Source organism: Mus caroli, unplaced genomic scaffold (genome assembly GCF_978045245.1).
Source record: "Mus caroli unplaced genomic scaffold, Mus_caroli_1 scaffold_10, whole genome shotgun sequence".
In the NCBI taxonomy this organism is placed as follows: Eukaryota; Metazoa; Chordata; class Mammalia; order Rodentia; family Muridae; genus Mus; species Mus caroli.
In genome coordinates, this window is record NW_028227265.1 from 60,044,944 (window position 1) to 60,064,048 (window position 19,105).

General features: G+C 39.7%; 1 protein-coding gene across 1 annotated transcript in view; it reads left to right on the top strand.

Moving 5' to 3' along the window:
- Positions 1-19,105, top strand: part of LOC147002399 (uncharacterized) — a 41,987-nt gene that overhangs the window by 17,343 nt on the left and 5,539 nt on the right. The window contains exons 8-11 of the mRNA XM_085843910.1: positions 316-377; positions 2,537-2,570; positions 3,062-3,104; positions 11,189-11,326. Coding sequence (XP_085700036.1) covers positions 316-377; positions 2,537-2,570; positions 3,062-3,104; positions 11,189-11,326 — 277 coding nt within the window. The remainder of the gene's footprint in view (positions 1-315; positions 378-2,536; positions 2,571-3,061; positions 3,105-11,188; positions 11,327-19,105) is intronic.

A 19,105-nucleotide genomic window follows, 5' to 3' on the forward strand; every position in this document is an offset into this window, starting at 1 on the left:
AAAAATCTGTCTGTCAGCTGTCATAACAAAGGCTGAAGAGGTACTAGTGAGTGTGTGTGTGTGCATGCATGCTTGTCTGTATCTGTGTGTGGTTTGTTGGGCTATATTTTGTGGGCTAAATTCTTCCTTTCTTTCACATGAGGAGAAGTTGTAAGGAAAGTGTCCCCAAACGTAATGAACTGGTTGAAGAACAAGTTAATAGTTTTTATTGATTTGTAATGTAGCATAAATTGTGAAATCAAACAACAAAGAATTCAAAGTCTTTGATTACTGCTTTATATGAAATTAAAATAACACTCTTAAAATATGCCACAGTGGAGCAAGACCACCAGGACAGCTTAAATCCATCTTGAAACACCCTGTCCAGAATAATACAGGTAAGTTTAAGAGTAAGTACTCTATTGATTCTATCCCAATCATAAAAAGAGTTTTGTTCCTGCTAGAATAGAAACTAAGGAAATCAAATATGCCAATAGTAGTTATATCCTTTCTTAATTTGCTGCCAAACATTTTTAGGATTTAGGATTATTTAAGGAATTGTTTCTAAGAAATTTCAAATTGTATCACCTGAAATATGTTTGTTTATTTAAAATGAACTACTTTAGTATGTAGTGTCTTTTTATAAGTAAAAAGATTTTTCACCTATTCCACAATGTAGATCCTCTCTAGTTACATAACAACAGCAAGTTGACTTTGGTATGAAATGGATTTTTACTTAACTTTTATAATTGATATATATTACTGACTACATATTGTTGTATGTGTATCAGTGTCCATAAAATGCTGTCATGTTAAGCAAAAAAAAAAAAAAATAGAGTATTCAATTACTTTCACTGTGTTTTGAGGACTTAATGTCAGTAGGGCACTCTGGATTTTTTCTCCATCATAGAATTTCTGTATTTCCACTTATTTGAGAATTCATACATTATCTTCTGGTTATTTTTATTTGTCTTCCATTTAATGTGAATATCCTGATATAATAAAAAACTGGCTCAATTCTGAACTTTTAAATGACTGGATGGTGTGTGAGTTTTGTAGGTAGTGCTGTGGAATGAAAACTGCCATTCTCAGTATTCTATGCAACAGCCTCCATATGGGCTACTCTGACAGCACCTTTTCCCTGTAGTTCTATTAGTTACCAAATTTATAGTGATATTTGGTTTACATGCTACAAGACATAATTTGCAAAAAAAAAAAAAATTGCCACAGTAGAAGGAAGTTTGAGAAAATCCTATCATCCTGTAGTGCATGGCATGGAGGGCCCATTGGTTCAGTTTGAATATGGTTCTTACAGTGGGGGAAATTCCATGCAGTTTATGCTTTCAGCAACTGTCACCACAGCATCTCTCACACCTACTTTACCTTTGGAAAACACCAGCCAGAGAATAGTGTAGAGGAATCTAAATGGCTGTCTTCACATAAGCATGGGATGCTATTAGTGTAATGTGGGTGAATTTTTTAAGTTATTTCAGCATTGGAGTTTTCTTGTGGTGATGAGGATTGACAGGGGCCCCATACATGTGTAGCATAAGGCCCACCAGAGATCCACTTTCTCAGCCCATTTCTTGGTGGGTCAAAGCTGTGCTCTGGCCATGGGCAATGCCCATCAGGGTACAGTGGAGTTTTACATATTGCAAAGGAAGTAAACAAGAATTGTTCATTTGCTAGATTGTTTGCTGAGCAGACTTTTTCCATACAGTGAAACCAGAGTCACTCAATGGTATATATGCAGAAATAAATAAAATAATGTTTCATATGAGGCATTACTCCCTTGGAATTGCTGTTTTCTTATATCTTCCATGCTTTCCTCCCTGGAGTAATACTTCAGTTTGCATAGCTACTAAGGGGGTCTTTCAGGCAGCTCTTGCCATGGGAGGCAATGGAAGTTGATGCTGAGCTTCTTTGCATTGCACATGAGCTAGGGACCAGTGTTAGCACTGAGGGCCTTTAGCATCTTCCTCAGAAGATCTAGAGTAGAGTAACACACTGATCTCTCTAAAGCTTTGTCACACTTGCAGCTGGAAATCCTTTGCAAAGGGCTTTGGGTCTCCTTATTTGGCTATGTTGCATAATCATAGACTGAGCTTCCCTGTGCTAGGAATGGATATTCCCCCTTAGTGAAGGAAGTTCAAGTCAATACTTGGAGAAGTCCCTTCACTTCTGTCCAAGATGAGTACGCTCACTTAGAGTTGGGCCAGCATTCCTAGAGCAGAGACAGAAAGCAGCAATGGCAACACAATTCACTGTGGGATAACACTTCAGGCTAAGATGACACTTTTTGTGTCTGATAGGGCTCAGGATTGTAGGTATTTTGCACAATTTATTATAAATAGTAACTTTTAATAAATTTTTCTCTTCACATATTAAAAACACAAGAATGTGGCAAGGAAGAGTTCTAATATATTTATTCTGACAAGTCAATATTCATCTTAAAGGCTTTTCATAAATGGTGTCAAAGCATATAGGGTCACAAAAATATTAGCCTCGGCACTGGCTACAATTGTTTAATGACAAATTTTGTTTCCCTCTTTTGTAGTTAGTGAAAAAATCACCAGAAGAACGTCACTGCGGTAAGAATGTGGTGTGCATTTTATAACATATTAATCTGTAGAAAATATAACATTCAGAACCTGACACTGTCTTTGCCTCTATGTGATACTATTTCAGCTCTTTACTTTTCTATAATCACAAGCTGAATAATTATTTATAGAGCAAACCATGTTGAAATTACTGATGATATCTCTCCTGCAGCATGAAATGCTGAAAAGGATCCATAGCTAGGTCGAAGATCCAATGGATAAAGTGCTTGCTATGCATGTGTGAGAATGAGAGTTTGGATGCCCAGAATCCACATGGGGTCTGATGGTCTCATGTGCTGCTGTATGCTGGGACCCTATGGTGAGACTGGAGGTGGTGACAGAGAATCCCCTAAAGTTTACTGGATATTTAGCCTGGGGTTTTCATCCATGAACAAGAGATCCAGCCACAATCTAAGGTTGAAAGAAGGTTGCATATTTGCATTCTAACGGCTCCCTGACAATTCTACCATTTTTCTTTCTAGGTGTTCAAAAGTGGAAGATGTCAGGCATACTTCCCGTATCAAGGTAAAATGCTTCTCTGTGAAATCGACTTTCTTATGAATTGTCTTAATTCAGCAGTAGTCTAACTATCCCAGTTTTATAAGGAAAGGTGATTCAGAGAAAACCATATTGTAGATGTGGAACTTTCTATCAATTGCAAGTGAGCAGTAAGTCCTTATGGGTTGTAGTGGCCCAATATGAGAATGGACTCAAAGGACATAGGGAATGGAAGACTGCGTGCAGTTCTCATATAATAGAAATTGTTTGATGTTTGACAAAGTAATGTTTGCAGAAATGAATACACATTAGACTGATTTTAAAAAGTGACTGTGATAATAGACCAGAATACCATTTAGTAAGTCCAGATATTTCAATGATCCAGGAATCTCCAAAGTGCCTTTACCCTCAGCAGAATGCCCATAGTTTTATCTACCCTTGGACGCTCCTATTTCAGGATCATATATGAGAGCCTCTCTTTGGTTTCTCTCTTTCATCTGTGTTTACTCTGAGAAGAAATTGTGGATATTTAGCAATTATGTTCATCAAATTTGCCTTATGAAGAGATTAGAGCATTTTCTATTTGATTCTTATAAGGGTATGTTGAAAGTTCTTCATCTAGTTAAACAATAACTGTCCTTCCCCAGTTAGCCAGCATTTCTAGAAGCAGAGAGTCAATTACTATATACTTCCGTATAAGTTCTTCTTTTTCTATTTTTGAAATATACATGTATATTCTTTGTGCCATATTCAAACACTTAAACTGTTGTAGTGTTTTATTTAGATACTTCCACATTCAGTATGAGGCTACTTTATCACTATGAGATGCTGGAGTTTAGGAAACTTGTTTCTGTATAACCTGTAGCCCTAGACTGAGGTGCTTGTGAATGATAAGTGACATTTTAATGATTTTTGAATGTGACTCAGTGGTCCAATGTGTCTCTATAAAGCAGTTCCACAGGTACTATGGTAAGGACAGCAGTGGCAATTTTTTTTTTTTATATTTTTATTACATAATTTCCTCAATTACATTTCCAATACTATCCCAAAAGTCCCCCATAGCGCCCCCCACTTCCCTACCCACCCATTCCCATTCTTTTGGCCCTGGCATTCCCCTATATTGGGGCATATAAAGTTTGCAAGTCCAATGGGCCTCTCTTTCCAGTGATGGCCGACTAGGCCATCTTTCGATACATATGCAGCTAGAGACAAGAGCTCCAGGGTTCCGGTTAGTACATCATGTTGTTCCAACAATAGGGTTGCAGATCCCTTTAGCTCCTTGGGTACTTTCTCTAGCTTCTCCATTGGGAGCCCTGTGATACATCCAATAGCTGACTGTGAACATCCACTCCTGTGTTTGCTAGGCCCCGGCATCGTCTCACAAGAGACAGCTATATTTGGGTCCTTTCAGCAAGATCTTGCTAGTGTATGCAATGGTGTCAGCGTTTAGAAGCTGATTATAGGACGGATCCCTGGATACAGCAGTCTCTAAATGGTCCATCCTTTCATCACAGCTACGAACTTTGTCTCTGTAGCTCCTTCCCTGGGTGTTTTGTTCCCAATTCTAAGAAGGTGCACAGTGTCCACACTTTGGTCTTCATTCTTCTTGAGTTTCATGCGTTTAGCAAATTGTATCTTATATCTTGGGTATCCTAAGTTTTGGGCTAATATCCACTTATCAATGAATACATATTGTGTGAGTTCTTTTGTGATTGTGTTACTTCACTCAAGATGATGCCCTCCAGGTCCATCCATTTGGCTAGGAATTTCATAAATTCATTCTTTTTAATAGCTGAGTAGTACTCCATTGTGTAAATGTACCATAATTTCTGTATCCATTCCTCTGTTGAGGGACATCTGGGTTCTTTCCAGCTTCTGGCTATTATAAATAGGGCTGCTATGAACATAGTGGAGCATGTGTCCTTTTTACCGGTTGGGACATCTTCTGGATATATGCCCAGGAGAGGTATTGCTGGATCCTCCGGTAGTACTATGTCCAATTTTCTGAGGAACCGCCAGACTGATTTCCAGAGTGGTTGTACAAGCTTGCAATCCCACCAACAATGGAGGAGTGTTCCTCTTTCTCCACATCCTCGCCAGCATCTGCTGTCACCTGAATTTTTGATCTTAGCCATTCTGACTGGTGTGAGGTGGAATCTCAGGGTTGTTTTGATTTGCATTTCCCTGATGATTAAGGATGTTGAACATTTTTTCAGGTGCTTCTCTGCCATTCGGTATTCCTCAGGTGAGAATTCTTTGTTCAGTTCTGAGCCCCATTTTTTAATGGGGTTATTTGACTTTCTGGAGTCCACCTTCTTGAGTTCTTTATATATATTGGATATTAGTCCCTTATCTGATTTAGGATAGGTGAAGATCCTTTCCCAATCTGTTGGTGGTTTTTTTGTCTTATTGATGGTGTCTTTAGCCTTGCAGAAGCTTTGTAGTTTCATGAGGTCCCACTTGTCAATTCTCGATCTTACAGCACAAGCCATTACTGTTCTATTCAGGAATTTTTCCCCTGTGCCCATATCTTCAAGGCTTTTCCCCACTTTCTCCTCTATAAGTTTCAGTGTCTCTGGTTTTATGTGAAGTTCCTTGATCCACTTAGACTTGACCTTAGTACAAGGAGATAGGAATGGATCGATTCGCATTCTTCTACATGCTAACAACCAGTTGTGCCAGCACCATTTGTTGAAAATGCTGTCTTTCTTCCACTGGATGTTTTTAGCTCCCTTGTCGAAGATCAAGTGACCATAGGTGTGTGGGTTCATTTCTGGGTCTTCAATTCTATTCCATTGGTCTATTTGTCTGTCACTATACCAGTACCATGCAGTTTTTATCACAATTGCTCTGTAGTAGAGCTTTAGGTCCGGCATGGTGATTCCACCAGAGGTTCTTTTATCCTTGAGAAGAGTTTTTGCTATCCTAGGTTTTTTGTTATTCCAGATGAATTTGCAGATTGCACTTTCTAATTCGTTGAAGAATTGATTTGGAATTTTGATGGGGATTGCATTGAATCTGTAGATTGCTTTTGGCAAGATAGCCATTTTTACAATGTTGATCCTGCCAGTCCATGAGCATGGGAGATCTTTCCATCTTCTGAGATCTTCTATAATTTCTTTCTTCAGAGACTTGAAGTTTTTATTATACAGATCTTTCACTTCCTTAGTTAGAGTCACGCCAAGATATTTTATATTATTTGTGACTATTGAGAAGGGTGTTGTTTCCCTAATTTCTTTCTCAGCCTGTTTATTCTTTGTGTAGAGAAAGGCCATTGATTTGTTTGAGTTAATTTTATATCCAGCTACTTCACCGAAGCTGTTTATCAGGCTTAGGAGTTCTCTGGTGGAATTTTTAGGGTCACTTATATATACTATCATATCATCTGCAAAAAGTGATATTTTGACTTCATCTTTTCCAATTTGTATCCCTTTGATCTCCTTTTGTTGTCGAATTGCTCTGGCTAGGACTTCAAGTACAATGTTGAATAGGTATGGAGAAAGTGGACAGCCTTGTCTAGTCCCTGATTTTAGAGGGATTGCTTCAAGCTTCTCACCATTTACTTTGATGTTGGCTACTGGTTTGCTGTAGATTGCTTTTATCATGTTTAGGTATGGGCCTTGAATTCCTGATCTTTCCAAGACTTTTATCATGAATGGGTGTTGGATCTTGTCAAATGCTTTTTCCGCATCTAAGGAGATGACCATGTGGTTTTTGTCTTTGAGTTTGTTTATATATTGGATTACGTTGATGGATTTCCGTATATTGAACCATCCCTGCATCCCTGGGATGAAACCTACTTGGTCAGGATGGATGATTGTTTTGATGTGTTCTTGGATTCGGTTAGCAAGAACTTTATTGAGGATTTTTGCATCAATATTCATAAGGGATATTGGTCTGAAGTTTTCTATCTTTGTTGGGTCTTTTTGTGGTTTAGGTATCAGAGTAATTGTGGCTTCATAGAATGAGTTGGGTAGAGTACCTTCTGTTTCTATTTTGTGGAATAGTTTGTGAAGAACTGGGATTAGATCTTCTTTAAAGGTCTGATAGAACTCTGCACTAAACCCATCTGGTCCTGGGCTTTTTTTAGTTGGGAGACTATTAATGACTGCTTCTATTTCTTTGGGGGATATAGGGCTGTTTAGATCATTAACCTGATCTTGATTCAACTTTGGTACCTGGTATCTGTCTAGGAACTTCTCCATTTCATCCAGGTTCTCCAGTTTTGTTGAGTATAGCCTTTGGTAGAAGGATCTGATGGTGTTTTGGATGTCTTCAGGATCTGTTGTTATGTCTCCTTTTTCATTTCTGATTTTGTTAATTAGGATGCTTTCTCTGTGCCCTCTAGTGAGTCTGGCTAAGGGTTTATCTATCTTGTTGATTTTCTCAAAGAACCAGCTCCTTGATTGGTTGATTCTTTGAATAGTTTTTCTTGTTTCCACTTGGTTGATTTCACCCCTGAGTTTGATTATTTCCTGCCGTCTACTCCTCTTGGGTGAATTTGCTTCCTTTTGTTCTAGTGCTTTTAGGTGTGTTGTCAAGCTGCTAATGTGTGCTCTCTCTAGTTTCCTTTTGGAGGCACTCAGAGCTATGAGTTTTCCTCTTAAAAATGCTTTCATTGCGTCCCATAAGTTTGGGTATGTTGTGGCTTCATTTTCATTGAACTCTAAAAAGTCCTTAATTTCTTTCTTTATTCCTTCCTTGACCAAGGTATCATTGAGAAGAGTGTTGTTCAGTTTCCACGTGAAGGTTGGCTTTCTATTATTTATTTTGTTATTGAAGATCAGCCTTAGTCCATGGTGATCTGATAGGATGCATGGGACAATTTCAATATTTTTATATCTGTTGAGGCCTGTTTTGTGACCAATTATGTGGTCAATTTTGGAGAAGGTACCATGAGGTGCTGAGAAGAAGGTATATCCTTTTGTTTTAGGATAGAATGTTCTGTAGATATCTGCCAGATCCATTTGATTCATAATTTCTCTTAGTTTCACTGTGTCCCTGTTTAGTTTCTGTTTCCATGATCTGTCCATTGGTGAAAGTGGTGTGTTGAAGTCTCCCACTATTATTGTATGAGGTGCAATGTGTGCTTTGAGATTTACTAAAGTTTCTTTAATGAATGTGGCTGCCTTTGTATTTGGAGCATAGATATTCAGGATTGATAGTTCCTCTTGGAGGATTTTACCTTTGATGAGTATGAAGTGTCCCTCCCTGTCTTTTTTAATGACTTTGGGTTGGAAGTCAATCTTATCAGATATTAGAATGGCTACTCCAGCTTGTTTCTTCATGCCATTTGCTTGGAGAATTGTTTTCCAGCCTTTCATTCTGAGGTAGTGTCTATCCTTTTCTCTGAGATGAGTTTCCTGTAAGCAGCAAAATGTTGGGTCTTGTTTGTGTAGCCAGTTTGTTAGTCTATGTCTTTTTATCGGGGAGTTGAGTCCATTGATATTAAGAGATATTAAGGAAAAGAAATTGGTGTTTCCTGTTATTTTTGATGTTAAAGTTGGCATTTTGTTCTTGTGGCTGTCTTCTTTTAGGTTTGTTGAGGGATTACCTTCTTGTTGTTTCTAGGGCGTGGTTCCTGTCCTTGTATTGGTTTTTTTCTGTTATTATCCTTTGACGGGCTGGATTCGTGGAGAGATAATGTGTGAATTTGGTTTTGTCGTGGAATACTTTGGTTTCTCCATCTATGTTAATTGAGAGTTTGGCTGGGTATAGTAGCCTGGGCTGGATTTTGTGTTCTTTTAGTGTCTGTATAACATCCGTCCAGGATCTTCTGGCTTTCATAGTCTCTGGTGAGAGATCTGGTGTAATTCTGATAGGCTTGCCTTTATATGTTACTTGGCCTTTTTCTCTTACTGCTTTTAGTATTCTATCTTTATTTAGAGCATTTGTTGCTCTGATTATTATGTGTCGGGAGGTATTTCTTTTCTGATCCAGTCTATTTGGAGTTCTGTAGGCTTCTTGTATGTTCATGGGCATCTCTTTCTTTAGATTTGGGAAGTTTTCTTCTATAATTTTGTTGAAGATGTTTGCTGGTCCTTTGAGTTGAAAATCTTCATTCTCATCCACTCCTATTATCCGTAGGTTTGGTCTTCTCATTATGTCCTGTATTTCTTGGATGTTTTGAGTTAGGATCTTTTTGCATTTTCCATTTTCCTTGATTGTTGTGCCGATGTTCTCTATGGAATCTTCTGCACCTGAGATTCTCTCTTCCATCTCTTGTATTCTGTTGCTGATGCTGGTATCTATGGTTCCAGATTTCTTTCCTAGGGTTTCTATCTCCAGTGTTGCCTCATTTTGGGTTTTCTTTATTGTGTCTACTTCCCTTTTTAGGTCTAGTATGGTTTTGTTCATTTCCATCATCTGTTTGGATGTGTTTTCCTGTTTTTCTGTAAGGACTTCTACCTGTTTGATTATGTTATCATGTTTTTCTTTAAGGATTTGTAACTCTTTAGCAGTGTTCTCCTGCAATTCTTTAAGGGATTTTTGTGCTTCCTCTTTATTGTCTTCTTCCTTTTTAGCAGTGTTCTCCTGCATTTCTTTAAGTGTGTTATTAACGTCCTTCTTGAAGTCCTCTATCATCATCAGGAGATATGCTTTTAAATCCGTGTCTAGCTTTTCCGGTGTGTTGGGGTGCCCTGGACTGGGTGAAGTGGGGGTGCTGGGTTCTGATGATGGTGAGTGGTCTTGGTTTCTGTTAGTAAGATTATTACGTTTACCTTTCGCCATCTGGTAATCTCTGGGGTTAGTTGTTATCGTTGTCACTATTTAAAGATTGGAGCAGAAGCTGTGTTCCACTCACCAGCAGTCTCTAAATCCTGCGGCGGGGGTCGTGGGTAGCTGACGGTACCCCGGTGCTGGTCCAGCCGGAAGTGGCCTGTGGTCCTACTCAGGCCGTTTTTCTGCTTCCCTAACTAATGCAGTCTCTGGTCCCGCGTGCAATTGGATTGGAGCAGAAGCTGTGTTCCACTCTCCAGAAGTCTTAAGATCCTGTGGTGGGTGTTGTGGGTAGCTGGTGAGTGTCAGCCGACCCTGCGCCCCAGCTGCCCCGGTGCTTTTCTGACCGGAAGAGGGTTGTGGCCCTATGTAGGCCGGATTTCTCTCTCCCCAACCAGAGCAGTCTCAGGTCCCGCGTGATTGGACTGGAGCAGAAGCTGTGTTCCACTCACCAGCAGTCCCAAAATCCTGCGGCGGGGGTCGTGGGTAGCTGGCGGGTGTCAGGCAACCCTGCGCTCCCGCTACCCCGGCGCTGATCCGGCCGGATGAGGCCTGTGGCCCTACTCAGGCCTGTTTCTGCTTCCCTAACTAAGGCAGTCTCAGGTCCCGCGCAATTGGATTGGAGCAGAAGCTGTGTTCCACTCACCAGCAGTCCCAAAATCCTGTGGCGGGGGTCGTGGGTAGCTGGCGGGTGTCAGGCAACCCTGCGCTCCCGCTACCCTGGCGCTGATCCGGCCGGGTGAGGCCTGTGGCCCTACTCAGGCCAGTTTCTGCTTCCCTAACTAATGCAGTCTCAGGTCCCGCGCAATTGGATTGGAGCAGAAGCTGTGTTCCACTCACCAGCAGTCCCAAAATCCTGCGGCGGGGGTCGTGGGTAGCTGGCGGGTGTCAGGCAACCCTGCGCTCCCGCTACCCAGGCGCTGATCCAGCCGGATGAGGCCTGTGGTCCTACTCCCAGCAGTGGCAATTTAACTGGCATTTATTTACAAATGGGAAAATGTGCATTTTATGCCCCCCAGCAATGGAGGAGAAAGACTGCCAAAAGAGGTTTCATCAATATTAATGATCATCTTATATAAAATGTAGAAAATTTGGCACATAATGAATTAAGTTTAGTCTCAACCGTAAGAACAATGTCCCGTGTCTCATTTCATGATTTTCTCTTAATCTAGTCTAGCCTAAATATTTTTACATCTTGATGATATCCTAGCAATTTGAAAATAGATAAGCATATTAGCAGGCCTTTCATGTTTAATTAGGGTTTTTATTTTTCATGTGTCAATACCCTGTGATTTCTAAGAAGTAAAGTTGATTTGAAAGCATGCACCCAAAAACAAAAGAGTTAATTTCAGAACCAAACAAAAAGTTAACTCTCTACCTTTGCTTTGCAGGAAGAATCTAGCCAAACTTTACTTAGACCACTGAAGAGGATGCAAAAGGGTTTTGTGGGTTTTTGGAGTTCTGGAGTTTATGTTTGTTCTCCGGGAGAGCCAATACCTAACACTTGTGAAGAAAAAGCATCCCTAATGGTAATTCCCCCTCCATCCCTAATGGTAATTCCCCCTCATTTGATAAGTAACATATTTGCTTGTTATGAAGGGAAATGTTGGCCGTGTGTGCCTGTGCCTTGAGTACTGCAAGTAGTGTCAGAGAAGAGAAACCTAGCCTTGAACATTCCCCTAATCTCCTTCATATCCTCACTCCTTGCCAGGCCCTGTATTAGGCAGTGCTTCCCTACCTCCCTAATGCTGTGACCCTTTCTTTAATAGAGTTCCTCATGTTGTGGTGACTCCCAACGACAAAATTGTTTTTGTTGTTACTCCATAACTGTAGGTTTGATAATGTTATCAGTTGTAATGTCCTATCAGGGTTTTCAGATGGTCCTAGGCAACTTGTGTGAGCCTGTTCTATTCAACTCCTCTAATTGATCATGGCAGATAGGTTGAGAACCACTGTGTTAAAATGTAAGTGTTAGGAAATTAGACTATGGAAACAACAAGAAAGAAAAAAAAATGAGCATGTTTGTAACACAGTGAGGAGAATTCATAAAATGACAGAAAGTAAATAATACAGGCTCCTGGAAGGAGGTACAGTCAACATGGAAGCAACCAACATATTTGTGTTTCTCTTCTTAGATCGACTGACTTTAAGTGTGTGAATGCTTTGCATGGTGTATTCTGCCTGTGTCCCATGTGTGTGTGCTTCCCACAGACATCAGAAGAGGTTATTCCATCCCCTGGACTTGGTGTTTCAGAATTTTATCAGCAAACATTTTCTTTTTAATATTTTTTATTACATATTTTCCTCAATTATATTTCTAATGCTATCCGGAAAGTCTCCCATATCCTCCCCCCCACTTCCCTACCCACCCATTCCCATTTTTTTTTGGCCCTGGCGTTCCCCTGTACTGGGGCATATAATGTTTGTGTGTCCAATGGGCCTCTCTTTCCAGTGATGACTGACTAGGCCATGGCCTAGTCGGTCAGCAAACGTTTATGTATTACAAATCAAACCCAGGTGCTAGGCAAGAGCAATACTTGTTAAAAACTCCTCAGCCCCCTTTTCCAGCTCCTAGAGTGAATATGTTTGATATGAAAATGATTAGAAGTGTCATAAGGGGAAATAAGTATTCAGTCTTAGGATATTTTTTAACTTCCTGGACCCAGGCCTCAGCCTTCACATTTTACCTATTGAAGTCCAAAGGATTAATAGGCAGGGTGTGCACAATAGGAGGCTCGGTAAGCTGGGCACCCCTTTAATTTATGAACTCATAAAGCAAGCAGGATGGTCTCTGTCAGGTCAAGGACACCCTGTTCGTAATGGATATGGGAAGTAGGGGAAGGCAAGGTGAATTGTGGGTATCAAATGATAACTAATAAGAGTCAGTCTTCTCCTTCCACTATTTCAGTCTCAGGCATCAAGTTCAAGCTGTTTGTCATGCTGACAAGTACCTTTATCTACTCAGCCATCTCGCTGACCCTGATTTACACATTGACTGAAAATGCTTTAGCATGAACACACACACACACACACATACACACACACACACAGACAAACCCACACCCACACAGAGTATATAAAAAGTGTGTGTGTGTGTGCGTGTGTTGATAACATTACACACCTGTTACCCAGTGCATGGGAGCTTCAGACAGAGAGAGATGTGTTCTCCTGGGTTTGAATACTTTCCCACTCTTTGAGAGAGGGTTCAACATTCGGGAATATGGCCAAGGGAGCACAAGGTTGTCAGGGGTAGGTTTTCATGGTTATGACTAATTGTGGTACCAGTTCTGTGTTATTTGTTTCCTGGTCTACCAGCATGTGAGAAGCAATAGAATACTACCACAAAATGGGACACCCCGTTGCCTTGCTGGAAGTTACTGACTTACTTTCCCATCAGACATTTTGTCACAGCAACTACAGAAGCAAGTAAAAAAAAAAAAAGCCCTCTTTTCTGTTTTAATCCCCATTGAGAAGTTACAAAGCAAACACAAGGGTCTGTTTGCAGATCTTACTCACACCACTTCCTTCACTACGTACTGTTAACAACTAGCTAATTATCTTAATGTAAACCCTCTAAATTGACCATTAAGAAAGGGGCAGATTAGAGGTAATTATTACACCCAGTGAAATCATTAGAAACTGTGAACTTAATATTGTCAGAAACCAAACTCAAATGTTCCTTCTTTTTAGCCTGGTTCAACTTAGTTTCCGAATTAAATTTAGCTACAATATGTGATGAACCTGAGTAAATTTTGTTCTAGAGAGAACTAAGCAAGAATTTAGAACTCAGGTAATTTTCGAGCACAGAAATTCACCTGGTAATCATCTTCTAGTTCAGTGAAAAGCCGTTAGAGTTTTCAAAACTAACATTCCTACTACAAACACCTTTCCCCTAAATAGAGATTTTTATGATGATACAGAACGTAAATAATAATGGTGAAGGATATGGTAACCAGAGATTAGTTACTGTTGGCATGAAATGAAGCAACTTCTTTTATATACCAATTATTAGATCCACAATATCATGAAAGCACTGATATATGCCAGGCACAACCTAGCCAAAGGTAGTTTCCATTCTTCAAAAAATAAATTATGTGTTTGAAATAAAGATAGACGCTATTTTCTGATACTAAACTTGCATAAAATCAAACTAACAGAAGACTTCCCAGAAGCCTATGTGGCAATTGCAGTGAAATAAGTATAAAATTAAAAAAAAATGGACCTGAGCTAGATAATAACAGTTCCCTATTGCATGCTAAGAGAATACCCAATGTAAGTCTTTATGAAGAAGTACAGCCAGACAGGGATGACAACGACACAGGTATGTTTCAAATATGCTAACTAGCTTGGGCAAAGGAAAAGTTCTCATGTCAATGAGAAATTCATACTTTTCTCCATTTCATTTGCATTCTAAACGGGTAACAACCAACATCTCTCTCTCTCTCTCTCTCTCTCTCTCTCTCTCGCTCTCGCTCTCTCTCCCCTTTATTTTAAAACTAGAATAAAAATGCATAATATATATATACATGTATATATACATATTCATATATACATACATATGTATAAATACATACACACATACATGGTCTCATGCATGTATATATACATAAAATATACCAACCAGATGACTCAGTGGATTCATGCACTTGCCTTGGAAGCCTAATAAGCTGAATTTCATCCTGAAAAAAGGAAAAAGTCTGTAATCTCTGCACCTCTAAATCCAGATTGGAGGCTAAGAGAGTAGAACAGCCCTGAAACTCACAAGCTAGACAGATTAGACCATACAGAGCAGCAGAAATGGTCAGAGCCCCTTTCTAACTCTGTGGAAGAAGAGAGCCAGCTCCTGAAATTTCCCTCCAGTCTACACACACACACACACACAAACACACAGACACAGAAACACACAAGACAGAGAGACAGACAGAGAGAGAGAGGGAGGGGAGAAATACACAGGCAAGAATAACACAGGCAGAGTAATGTAAACACATGTATAGAAACCCCTAAGATAAAGATTATTTTGAATCATGAATTTAAGTATACTGGTAGATAAATGCTGTTTATATACACCTGTTGTGTGACTAACAATTCAGGGAAATCTCTTCAGGGTCCTCTCATTTATCTTCAGTGTTATCTTCATGAAAGTGGCAGATGTCCTGGAAATTTAATTTTGCATCATATGGTCCTTTCATTCTTCTTTAATAACTGGCTCAAGCATATTTACACAATGAGGAAGGGGATAATGAGCCCTGTAACACGTGGTATATGAAAGCGTGCCTATGTCTGAAAATTCCACATGCTTTGCCGTTTTCAAGACGATGATTCTCAGTGAATCCAGTGAACTAAATTCTAACATTTGAACAGTTTGAAGACACATAGATTGCATGCTTCCTCATCCTTTCCCTTTGATCAACAGTGCTTCTTAACTTATTTTGTTGAATCTTCTCTGTGTTATATTGTTTGATGATGCAGAATATGTTTTGGAGTGTGACTTTTTCATGTAAGTATCATGAAACCTGGTACTGAAGGGCAAAAGTAGGCTGCTAAGTTATAAATTTCATGGAGGTGTAAGGAGCAACAAATATGTGGAGACCTTATTTGCCATGCCGCATCAAATCCACTTTCAACATTCATATTTCCTAAATGTATCTGGTTGAATCAGTGAGTGCTCTGGGTAGCCTATCTAAGCTAGCATTATAGAATTGCTTTTTTCATTTTTTAAAAATTAGGTATTTTCCTCATTTACATTTCCAATGCTATCCCAAAAGTCCCCATACTGTCCCCCCAGACCCCTACCCACCCACTCCCACTTTTTGGCCCTGGCGTTCCCCTGTATAAAGTTTGCAAGTCCAATGGTCCTCTCTTTCCAGTGATGGCCGACTAGGCCATCTTTTGATACATATGCAGCTAGAGTCAAGAGCTCTGGGGTACTGGTTAGATCATAATGTTGTTCCACCTACAGGGTTGCAGATCCCTTTAGCTCCTTGGGCATTTTCTCTAGCTCCTCCATTGGGGGCTCTGTGATCCATCCAATAGCTGACTGTGAGCTTCCACTTATGTGTTTGCTCCGCCCCGGCATAGTCTCACTAGAGACTGCTATATCAGGGTCCTATTGGCACAGTCTTGCTAGTGTATGCAATGGCGTCATCGTTTGGAGGCTGATTATGGGATGGATCCCTGGATATGGCAGTCTCTAGATGGTCCATCCTTTTGTCTCAGCTCAAAAATCTGTCTCTGTAACTCCTTCCATGGGTGTTTTGTTCCCAATTCTATGAAGGAGCAATGTGTCCACACTTTGGTCTTCGTTCTTCTTAAGTTTCATGTGTTTTGCAAATTGTAACTTATATCTTGGCTATTCTAAGTTTCTGGGCTAATATCCACTTATCAGTGAGTACATATCACTTAAGTTCTTTTGTGATTGGGTTACCTCACTCAGGATAATGCCCTCCAGGACCAACCATTTGCCTAGGAATTTCATAAATTCATTCTTTGTAATAGCTGAGTAGTACTCCATTGTGTAAATGTACCACATGTTTTGTATCCATGTCTCTGTTGAGGGGCATCTGGGTTCTTTCCAGCTTCTGGCTATTATAAATAAGGCTGCTATGAACATAGTGGAGTATGTGTCCTTCTTACCGGTTGGAACATCTTCTGGATATATGCCCAGGAGAGGTATTGCTGGATCCTCTGGTAGTATTATGTCCAATTTTCTGAGGAACTGCAAAACTGAATTCCAGAGTTGTTGTACAAGTTTGCAATCCCACCAACAATGAAGGAGTGTTCCTTTTTCTCCATATCCTCACCAGCATCTGCTGTCACCTGAATTTTTGATCTTAGCCATTCCTGACTGGTGTGAGGTGGAATCTCAGGGTTGTTTTGATTTGCATTACCTTTTTGATTAAGGATGTTGAACATTTTTTCAGGTGCTTCTCTTCCATTCGGTATTCCTCAGGTGAGAATTCTTTTTTTTTTTTTTTTAAGATTTATTTATTTATTTATTATATGTAATTACACTGTAGCTGTCTTCAGACACACCAGAAGAGGGCATCAGATCTCATTACGGGTGGTTGTGAGCCACCATGTGGTTGCTGGGATTTGAACTTCGGACCCTTGGAAGAGCAGTCGGGTGCTCTTACCCACTGAGCCTATGTTCAGTTCTGAGCCCCATTTTTTCATGGGGTTATTTGATTTTCTGGAGTCCACCTTCTTGAGTTCTTTATAAATATTGGATGTTAGTCCCCTATCTGATTTAGGATAGGTAAAGATCCTTTCCCAATCTGTTGGTGGTCTTTTTGTCTTATTGATGGTGTCTTTTGCCTTGCAAAAGCTTTGCAACTTTATGAGGTCCCATTTATCAATTCTCGATCTTACTGCACAAGCCTTTGCTGTTGTATTCAGGAATTTTTCCCCTGTACCCATATCTTCAAGGCTTTTCCCCACTTTCTCCTCTATAAGTTTCAGTGTCTCTGGTTTTATGTGAAGTTCCTTGATCCACTTAGACTTGACCTTAGTACAAGGAGATAGGAATGGATCAATTCACATTCTTCTACATGATAAGCTCCAGTTGTGCCAGCACCATTTGTTGAAAATGCTGTCTTTTTTCCACTGGATGGTTTTAGCTCCCTTGTCGAAGATCAAGTGACCATAGGTGTGTGGGTTCATCTCAGGGTCTTCAATTCTGTTCCATTGGTCTACTTGTCTGTCGTTATACCAGTACCATGCAGTTTTTTAACACAATAGCTCTGTAGTACAGCTTTAGGTCAGGCATGGTGATTCCACCAGAGGTTCTTTTATCCTTGAGAAGAGTTTTTGCTATCCTAGGTTTTTTGTTGTTCCAGATGAATTTGCAGATTGTCCTTTCTAATTTGTTGAAGAATTGAGTTGGAATTTTGATGGGGATTGCATTGAATCTGTAGATTGCTTTTGGTAAGATAGCCATTTTTACAATGTTGATCCTGCCAATCCATGAGCCTGGGAGGTCTTTCCATCTTCTGAGATCTTCTTTAATTTCTTTCTTCAGAGACTTGAAGTTCTTGTCATACAGATCTTTCACTTCCTTAGTTAGAGTCACGCCAAGGTATTTTATATTGTTTGTGACTATTGAGAAGGGTGTTGTTTCCCTAATTTCCTTCTCAGCTTGTTTATCCTTTGTGTATGAAAGGCCATTGACTTGTTTGAGTTAATTTTATATCCAGATACTTCACTGAAGCTGTTTATCAGGTGTAGTATTTCTCTGGTGGAATTTTTAGGGTCACTTATATGTACTATTATATCATCTGCAAAAAGTGATATTTTGACTTCTTCTTTTCCAATTTGTATCCCTTTGATCTCCTTTTGTTGTCGAATTGCTCTGGCTAGGACTTAGGTAGGGAGAAAGTGGGCAGCCTTGTCTAGTCCCTGATTTTAGTGGGATTGGTTCCAACTTCTCACCATTTACTTTGATGTTGACTACTGGTTTGCTGTAGGTTGCTTTTATCATGTTTAGGTATGGGCCTTAAATTCCTGATCTTTCCAAGACTTTTATCATGAATGGGTGGTGGATTTTGTCAAATGTTTTCTCCGCATCTAACGAGATGATCATGTGGTTTTTGTCTTTGAGTTTGTTTATATAATGGATTACGTTGATAGATTTCCGTATATTAAACCATCCCTGCATCCCTGGAATAAAAGCTACTTGGTCAGGATGGATAATTGTTTTGATGTGTTCTTGGATTCGGTTAGGGAGAATTTTATTGAGTATTTTTGCATCGATATTCATAAGGGAAATTGGTCTGAAGTTCTCTATCTTTGTTGGATCTTTCTGTGGTTTAGGTATCAGAGTAATTGTGGCTTCATAGAATGAGTTGGGTAGAGTACCTTCTACTTCTATTTTGTGGAATAGTTTGTGCAGAACTGGAATTAGATCTTCTTAGAAGGTCTGATAGAACTCTGCACTAAACCCATCTGGTCCTGGGCTTTTCTTGGTTGGGAGACCATTAATAACTGTTTCTATTTCTTTAGGGGATATGGGACTGTTTAGATCGTTAACTTGACCCTGGTTTAACTTTGGTACCTGGTATCTGTCTAGAAATTTGTCCATTTCGTCCAGATTTTCCAGTTTTGTTGAGTATAGTCTTTTGTAGAAAGATCTGATGGTGTTTTGGATTTCTTCAGTGTTTGTTGTTATGACTCCCTTTTCATTTCTGATTTTGTTAATTAGGATGCTGTCCCTGTGCCCTCTAATGAGTCTGGCTAAGGGTTTATCTATCTTGTTGATTTTCTCAAAGAACCAGCTCCTCGTTTGGATGATTCTTTGAATAGTTCTTCTTGTT